The 8,060-nt window shown below is 46.4% G+C and overlaps 2 protein-coding genes across 4 annotated transcripts; one reads left to right on the plus strand and one right to left on the minus strand.

Moving 5' to 3' along the window:
* The first annotated feature begins 6 nt into the window (after positions 1 to 6).
* LOC104913831 (5-hydroxytryptamine receptor 3A-like) lies at positions 7 to 5,063 on the plus strand. Of its 3 annotated transcripts, none has more exons than XM_019621813.2 (9): positions 7 to 351; positions 1,585 to 1,742; positions 2,080 to 2,124; positions 2,220 to 2,329; positions 2,855 to 3,021; positions 3,421 to 3,581; positions 3,733 to 3,943; positions 4,164 to 4,283; positions 4,443 to 5,063. In XM_019621813.2, exons 2-9 carry the CDS (start codon positions 1,698 to 1,700, stop codon positions 4,649 to 4,651), a joined length of 1,068 nt encoding a protein of 355 aa, XP_019477358.1. In that variant the 5' UTR covers positions 7 to 351; positions 1,585 to 1,697; the 3' UTR covers positions 4,652 to 5,063. The 3 variants fall into 3 exon arrangements, with proteins under 3 accessions (XP_019477358.1, XP_010719951.1, XP_010719950.1); XM_010721648.3 differs by lacking the exon at positions 7 to 351 and adding an exon at positions 370 to 1,408; XM_010721649.3 differs by lacking the exons at positions 7 to 351; positions 4,443 to 5,063 and adding an exon at positions 368 to 1,408 and having other exon boundaries at positions 3,733 to 3,981; positions 4,164 to 4,252.
* A 562-nt stretch (positions 5,064 to 5,625) lies between these two features.
* On the minus strand, positions 5,626 to 8,054 carry ATP5PD (ATP synthase peripheral stalk subunit d). The gene is made up of 5 exons (XM_010721647.1): positions 7,956 to 8,054; positions 7,209 to 7,305; positions 6,348 to 6,419; positions 5,963 to 6,025; positions 5,626 to 5,830 (listed from the first exon to the last, which is right to left on the minus strand). The coding sequence occupies exons 1-5, from the start codon at positions 7,997 to 7,999 to the stop codon at positions 5,699 to 5,701; spliced, it is 408 nt and encodes a 135-aa protein (XP_010719949.1). The 5' UTR covers positions 8,000 to 8,054; the 3' UTR covers positions 5,626 to 5,698.
* Between the last annotated feature and the right edge of the window lie 6 nt (positions 8,055 to 8,060).

The raw sequence follows: 8,060 nt of genomic DNA on the forward strand, positions 1-8,060 counted from the left end.
GCGGCCGCACCGTCGGTCAGGCGTGGGCCGCGGCGTCCGCTTGGATCTGCGCGTCCGTCCGTCTCCCTCAGCTCTGGGCTACTCTTCCTTCTGCCACAGTCGCAGTGCAGGGCTGCCGGCCGGGCTCCGGTCTCTGAGGAGAAGCCCTGCGCTCAGACGTCGGGATGTGCAGAGCAGCACGAGGCCAGGAGCGATCCTAAGTCACGCCTTGCGAGCTGGGGAGGTTTGGGAGTTCCCATGACGAGGAGTGATGGAGAAGACCGGGCAAACCGAGAGCAGAGGAAGCCGGAAAAAGCAAAAGGGACAAAGCTGTTTTCACTGCGCGGGGGACTGAAACCCAGGCAACCCAAGGTGAGCTGCAGGAGAGCTGTGCGGTGGAGCCCAGGGCCGTGCTGCAGCAGGATGCTGGATACCGAAAGCTGACAGAGCAGCAGCACAGATTCGGTCCCAGCCCACTCCCACCTCACAGCTGCTGGGAGGCCTAGGGCGCTTCTGGAGGGCATCACTTCCAGCACTGCTCCCGTCCCAGCGATGCCTGCCCACATCAGCTCCTGCACCATCACATGGCTCGCCCCATCCCCTTCTGTTTGGTTCAAACCTTGCTGTATGGCCCATACTTTCCCTCCTCCTGTCCCACACGACTGGAGGTGCTCAGGTACCATCTGCAATATCCCAGGGAAATGGGATTTTCCAAGAACACAATAAATGGGGCTGTTCCCCCTCACTCAAAGTGTCACTCGGTGCACCTGAAGGCATCATTGGAGCTACAGCAGGAACACAGGCAGAGAGGAGGATGGCCGTAAGAAGGGCAGAGGGAAATGTAAAATAAACATCTCTGAGACTTTAATCCTAACAGCAAGGACCTGGAGCAGCACCTCAGGAGGACAGGGTGTCAACTAGAAGGCGGAAACAACATCAGTGATTGCACAAAGTGCTCAGTGCTTAGAGAAAATGGAGAGCAGCCTTTCTGCCCCCCAGAGCTAATTTTCCTATTCTGTTCCAGTGGCATTGCATTGGCCCTGCAAATGAGACGAGATTTGCTGTTGAGTGGCTCTGGCTCCCAGCCTCTCCTTTGTGAATATGAGCCCTTTCTTCTCTCTCCCTCAAATTGTTGGATCTTTGTTTAATGCTCTTCTTTTTCCTTTACCACAACTAAACACCACTCCCAAGAGCCCACCGAGTGCGTCAATCCATTAGCAACGTTTTCCTTCCAATGCAAATACAGAGTCTAGCTCCTGTTTACAAAACACCAATCCCTCATTAGTAAATATCAAATCAACTTCTGCATAACAAATGACGTGTTTTGGAACCGCTCGTAAGGTACCCGGTACCATCTGCCTCTTTATTTGGAAGCAGGAGAAGATGCAGAGAGCATTTGTAGCTCTGCTCACACTTTCTCTTGGAACAGGTAAGTTCAAGAGGACTGGAAAAGCTTTGAGGAGCTCTGTTCTCATCTGTGCAAGAAGGCATCGATGATGTTTTCCATACCTACACCCCATACCCTTCATTTCATACATCTCTCTTTCACAGGTTGAGATCTCTCCTGATCTTTTTCTGATTGAAGTGTGTATTTTTTTCCATTAGGAGCTGCTCCCAGGTATATCTGCACCTACTATGATGTCATTGAGTACCTGAACATCTCCTCTCACAGCAAGCTGCACACACACATACTGCCAAAGACGCACTGGAAGGAGCCTATGGAAGTGATGATGGATTTTATGCTGATAGCAATTCTGTCTGTGGTAAGGATGCACAAATGTTGGCAAGTCTTTATAACAGAAATCTGTGCCACTGTTAGATTGAGGTCTGATCTTTCTGCAAGGCAGGACTGGGCCAGTAAGACCTGGGTGTTCCAGCTGCTTCCACTTCTTCAGCTTCCTGCTGCTTGAAAGCATTTTTTTGTTAAGGCCTGGAGGATTTTGGAAGCTCTGGAGGATTGTAACAACCCAGCCTGTCCTCCCAAGCTCAGTTTCCACAGTCTGTGCCGACCACGGCCGAAGCAGTGGTGGAGAGCTCCAGAGCTCTGCACGGGGTATAGCTAAGAAAATCAATTAAATACTTTCCATTTTGTTTCCCTAGGCTGAAAAGCTCCAGACCGTCACTTTTTATTTCGTGTTGAGCTTGGTAGGTTCCATAAAACCATTTCTCTCCTGCGCCACGCAGCACCATGGCTGGGGCTGAGCCCGGCGCTCACCTTTCTCCTTTACCTCCTTACCCAGGAGTGGACAAACACTTTTGCCACCTGGGACCCACGGGATTTCTGTAACATTTCTAAAATTGTTCTGCCCATGGATTCGTTCTGGTCACCCCCAATCTTCATTTTGGAAAGGTAGGCTCTCATTTTATTTTTATCCACCAGCTTAGGAAAAATACTGTGGATGCAAACCATTTGGTAGTATTGCAGGAAATGGGATAAACTCACAGTTACTAGCTGTTCCTATAAACTGAACATAACCAAGAATCTCATATCTTACATTAATGGGAAAGATAGCTCATATAAAGCACTTTGTGGGTGAGTGATTTTGTAGCATCTCCTGAAGTGCAACATATAGGCTCTGTTAATCCTGAAGAAGCAGCCGGGGGACAAGCAATGCAGTGGGATGAAAGTACCCTCAGCAGTGTTGGGCATGGCCACCAGCTCTTTGGCTGCAGGGGGAAAGGATGGGAGTCAGCATGCAGAGAGACAGCCTGAGCCCCTTCCCCAGAAAGCCCACGCATCCCTTTCCACCGCATTCCACGTCTGTGTGGCTGCACAGACCCATCAAAAGGGACACTTAAAGCCCCAGCTTCTGTGTGACTGAGGATCATTGCAGCATCCTGCAGCTCTGTCACTCTCCGTTTTTGTTTCCTCCAGAGTGAACGAACAGAAGTCCAACTTGGAGTACACTGTTGTCACACACAACGGCACCTTCAACGCCAGCCTTCCCTTCCAGGTCACTCTAACGTGCAGTTTGATGATCCTCAAGTTCCCCTTTGACACCCAGACATGCAACATGAGCATCGCTTCATTTCTCTACCCAGGTAAGTGGCAAATTAAGTTTTACCACAAATAGGCTAAATGTGCAAAAGGAATAGCTGAGATGGATCCTGGCTGACTCCTGGGTTCCCTTATCAGTGCCTCTCGCTGTTAGGGGAGTGCTGTTTAATTAGGGGGAAAATAAGCTCAGCGTTGTGACGTGTTGGCATCTCTCCCAGCAACACATCTCCAGGCATCTGAGATGTTTGGGTAGTCGTCCCCTGGAATCGGTCTTTACAAGCCTCATGACAGTCTTGCTGTGACAAGCCTGTTATTTGCTCACATCTGATTTTTTCTTTCCTCCTGCATATGCAGTCTTGATTGGGAGGGAAAGGAAGAGGAAATAACTGACCTCTGATAGAAATCTCAATTCTGCCACTTCTCTCCTCTCCTCTTACAAACAGTAACAGACCTTTCCATGAAAGTGAAACGGACACCAGCTGAGATGCTGGTAAGCAGCCAGAGCTTCTTCCTAACTGATGGAGAATGGAAGTTCACCAACCTGAGCATCAATGAGTACATGGAAGAAATGGACAATGCAGAATTTCCTGTGATCACCTATATGGTACTGCTGTAAATTCATTTTGTTTTGTGCTAATATTAAAAAAGTATGAAACTTTTCTTTAATGTGGAAGATAGCTTTCCACATTAGGGAGTAAGCATCCACTCAGCAGCGTGTTATCTCTTACTCAAATTTTGTCCATCTTCTTCAACAGATTTCCATGAAGAGACGACCCACTCTGTATATTCTGAACCTCATCCTCCCAACATGCGCCCTGTATCTGCTTGACATGGCTGTGCTGTTTGGACCCAGCTCTCTCGAGGAGAAAATTAGTTTCCAGATTTCCATCATTCTTGGCAGCTCCATGTTAGCTGTGATTCTCAATAATATGCTTCCAACTTCCTCCAACGAACCACCCATAATAGGTACTCATCCGTGTTGATGAATACTGCATTTTGCGCAGGTAACAACTCTAGGAAAATCGCTGGGCATTCGTGGGCACATTCACGAGCAATGACATCGTGGAAAGTTAAACTTTACCAGCTGGCTGCAGACAGCAATTTCCTCCTTCCTCAGGGAGATTACAGATTCAAGAAAATCATGCCTGTTATCAAATGCCTGATTTGCTTTCCCATTGTTTTGCAGTGCTCTTTTTCTTAGGCACCTTCCTGCTGATGATCATGGCTGTGTTGGACACCTTCTTCCTGTTGCACCATCAGCACAAATCCCTACGCTTGGGCAAAGCTTTCAGAACAGCCCAACAAGGTAAAGCAACCCAAAAATTCTGAAACAAGCAGGCTGGGTCGCCTGCACCTTACCTGCAGGTTCAAGGCAAGGTGGGTTTCCTCTGGGCAAGAAGTGCTCCAGTCAGTGCTCCTGGCAGCCAACCACCACCTGCCCCATCCCAGTGTTTGCTTTTTGCAGGTTTGCACACCGAGCCACCAATGACAACAAACCAGGCCATGAAACATCCTACCAAGAAGACCCAGGAAAAAGTGCAGCAAACCAAGCCCTGCTGGAAAACACCGGAACAGGACCCGGTTCTGATAGTTCTGGAGAAGGTGCTTCTCTACAGCCATTTCTTCTTGTCGCTCTTTTTTTTTGCTGTTATTTCTATAAAATGGAGCAGTTAGGGACCAGCTCTCTGTGATGCTCGCTCAGTCTTTCTCCATTTTATTTCTTCAAAGCCCTCTGCTGTATTTTCTTTTACTGCTCAATTCAAACCAGCTGTTATGGTTGCCTAAATTAGAAACAAACAAAAAAAAAAACACCCACAAACCACAACCAGAGCATAAAGTCTGCATGGTGTGTGCATTGTACTCTAGTTCTGTAAACATACATATATTCTGAAAGTGCTCCGTAGGCTACCAAAGTAATTAGATAAAGCTTAATGGAACTTGAAGAGAATATCTTAATTCTATCCAATAGTAATTCTTACAACTATGTCAGAAAAAGGGACCTAAAGCCCTTTCTCATTTACGGAGATGTTTTTATTTGAGGAAAGACATTTAAGAATTCCTACTCAGATAATTAAATAAATCAAAGTATGAAGCCTTTGTTCTTTTATTACAGTGATTTTCAGTGAGATCTGCAACATACAGAAATCCAGAGTGGTAGGATCACCAGGATTATGGGGGAGCAATGCTTGGGATGTTTAAAATATCATACTTCTGAACTTCTGTATCTCACCTAATTCCTTGAACTCCTATTGCAATTGGCTGCACCTAAACCAACACAACCAACCTGGAAAGCAGTCCCAGCACACTGCCTCTAAAACCACTGAGACAGACCTCACCCCACAGATCACTACTAAATGTAACTTATTCTGTGGCACTGGAGTGTAAGTCTATGCCCTAAGCAACAATTCATCTGCAAAGGCAGGACCACATTCCCTGCACCACGTGGTTACAAAGGCAAGCAGGAGGCTTGTTTGCATTACAGAAGATGTGTTAGGACTCAATGTTAGTATCAGATCTAGCTGAGATCTTAGTACTTGCTGTAAAATCAAGTTCACAAAATCCATGAAAACAACCCTCTTTGTGCATTGCTGCATGGTTCCATATTTCTCAAAACCCTGCAACCTCACATCTAAGATCTAAGCCACAGACAGGAGGGAAAACACTTTTATTTAAGAGATAATTCGTTCTGACAGTCATCAGATAAACTGTTTCCAAGCCAGTTTACAGATCAGCAACGGGTTTATGTGGCCAGAATGGATACTTCTCCCTGTCCAGTCTGGTTTCAGGAAAAGCTTCATGCAAGTCTTCGTAAGTCATCTGTTCAAATGGAATCATGCTTCTGAGCTTCTGAAGCTTGAAGTGGGAGCAGAGACAAATATGTTACAAGTCACTCATCAGCAAGAAAGAGCAAAGCACACACAGGAAAGAACAAGTGTGTGCCAAGCAGGGTTAAAGAAATATTCACAAAACAACATCCATACTTACTTGCTGCTCATACTCAGCAATACGAGCTTTGGAAGCTTTCACATACTCAACAATGTTCTTGGTCTGCAGGAAAGGACATGGTGAACATAGTTACAATAAAGATGTCAATCTAGAGTGAACTTGCAACACCACCTTCTAAGTTCACATGACAATTCTCTGTCATTACACAAGCGGACAAAATCTTGAACAAAATCTAAACCCTTCCCAAAGCAAAAAATCTTTTGCTTAGCCAAAAGCCAAAGACATGCAAAGACCAGAGAGCCATACTCTCAGGCTGCTCTGTCTCTGCAGATGCAAATACAGAATACACCTTCCCTCTCACACCTTCCCATCTTCACAGGACTCAGAGACAAGCCTGGCATTCAGGAACAGTTCAAACACTTACAGCTTCCTGCTCTTGGGCATCAATTTTGGCAGTTTGTGTATCCACTGGTTCAGGGATCTTCAGTGCACTGAACTGGAAAACAAAGAAAAATTTAAAACATTTACATAACCCTTCATGTGAAAGGTCATTCTCCCTAGCAGCAGGGGAGTGTTCCTTCCACCCTTCCTAGGACATGACATGCTCACAAATGCACAGTTTAATGAACTTTTAAAAAATGATCTCTGCATCTTGAATGCATATTTCTCAAGCAGCACCACTCATCTGTATGCTTACAGTGATCTATTACATATTGCATATTATCACCAGGACACGTTATACTATGCATACTCATCACAGCATTGCACACAGCAAAGCACAGCACCACAAGAAAGTCTAACACCAAAGATATATCCTATTGTGGACAGATTTTCCTCAGTTTCCACATCTATCCAAAATCCGTGGGCTCTTTTGGTCTTATAGCAGCCAATTTCCATGCTGCCACTGACAACGCGTGACCTTCAGCAAATGCTTGGCTCATTCTTTTTCAGTTCATTTCTAAATGGAATGACAACCCCACAGGCATCAGTTAGCTTTGCACATTTCTTAGTCTGCAGACCTGCACTTATCATTTTCTACTACTCAGTAAGTTAGAAATACACCAAATGTTTGTTTCAGGAAAGGGACTACCCAAATTTGCTCCTACAGACAAAAGAACTTAGTGAGTTTTCTTTCTTTCAGGTGAGTGACTGATCTGCAGGACATAAAGCAAAGGAAGCTACTAGCCAAAACTGAAAACACCTTCATTCTGGTGCTTTCCACTAAAAGATATTCCCTGTTTAAGCTTCCAAAGAGTAACAACATTCAGCTGACAAAGACACCAACCTTCTTCTGAAACTCATCCACCATGCCAGCTTTAGCAACAGCAGTCTTGTAGTGAGCCCAATCAATGGCAGGGGGTTTCTCAGGCAGTGCAGCCAACCTAAGGAGAGGAAGGACAGCGGTCACCACCAGTGCCAGTACAAACCTGATGCTATCACTTGCTCCCTGCTGCTTTCAAGAGAGTTAACAGACCCTGCTGAGTTGAACAGTAAATATCTACAGGCCCCTTATTAACAAGTAGTGATGAACCAATTCTGTACACTCCCTCCACCCCTGAAACAGATTTTTCCCTATGGACAGCCCAATTCAACCTGCAGCCCCCCTCCACATCACACTACTGCACAGCACCTCTAAGAGACAGCTTTATAACAAACACTACAGGCAGCTCTCAAACGTTAGAGGCAAGAAGCAACGCTAACCGTAATAGCAAGCACTCATCAAGCAGGAGATGCCAAAGCACCCAAAAGAGCCATTGCTTTGTACAGCACTTAACAGAGCGATGAGCTTTTAAAGGCATTTTATTTTTCTTAAACCCACCAAAGCAAAGCGCTTTCACAGAACTAGTTTTTTTTTCACATCGCAGCTGCAGTTTAACTCTGCAGAGGATTAAGTAAAGAAGATTCACTAAAAGAAACCGCTACCGCCTGCCCTGAAGGCGACCGCCGTGCCGTCTGTCAGATCACCGTGGGAAACTACGGCACGAGACAGCGGCCAGGAGCGCGGCTCCGCGAGGCTGCAGGCGGGACTCACCGGGCGGACAGCGCGTCGCTGCGGGTCTTCAGGGCGTTGAACATGGCGCGCTGGTTGGCGGGCACCCTCTCCGCGAAGGCCGCCCAGTCGATGGCCTTGACGGCA

The sequence above is a fragment of the Meleagris gallopavo genome, chromosome 20 (assembly GCF_000146605.3).
Source record: "Meleagris gallopavo isolate NT-WF06-2002-E0010 breed Aviagen turkey brand Nicholas breeding stock chromosome 20, Turkey_5.1, whole genome shotgun sequence".
Classification (NCBI taxonomy): Eukaryota; Metazoa; Chordata; class Aves; order Galliformes; family Phasianidae; genus Meleagris; species Meleagris gallopavo.

Bases quoted from the DNA above. Each gene is read 5' to 3' on its own strand.
- LOC104913831 (XM_010721648.3), top strand. From the start codon at position 1,294: ATGACGTGTTTTGGAACCGCTCGTAAGGTACCCGGTACCATCTGCCTC. The intron at 1,743-2,079 runs GTAAGGATGCAC...TTGTTTCCCTAG, and splicing joins TGATAGCAATTCTGTCTGTG to GCTGAAAAGCTCCAGACCGT. The intron at 2,330-2,854 runs GTAGGCTCTCAT...TGTTTCCTCCAG, and splicing joins CCAATCTTCATTTTGGAAAG to AGTGAACGAACAGAAGTCCA.
- ATP5PD (XM_010721647.1), bottom strand. From the start codon at position 7,999: ATGTTCAACGCCCTGAAGACCCGCAGCGACGCGCTGTCCGCCCG. The intron at 7,306-7,955 runs GTGAGTCCCGCC...TCCTCTCCTTAG, and splicing joins AGCGACGCGCTGTCCGCCCG to GTTGGCTGCACTGCCTGAGA. The intron at 6,026-6,347 runs GTAAGTGTTTGA...CCTTTCCTGCAG, and splicing joins ATGCCCAAGAGCAGGAAGCT to ACCAAGAACATTGTTGAGTA.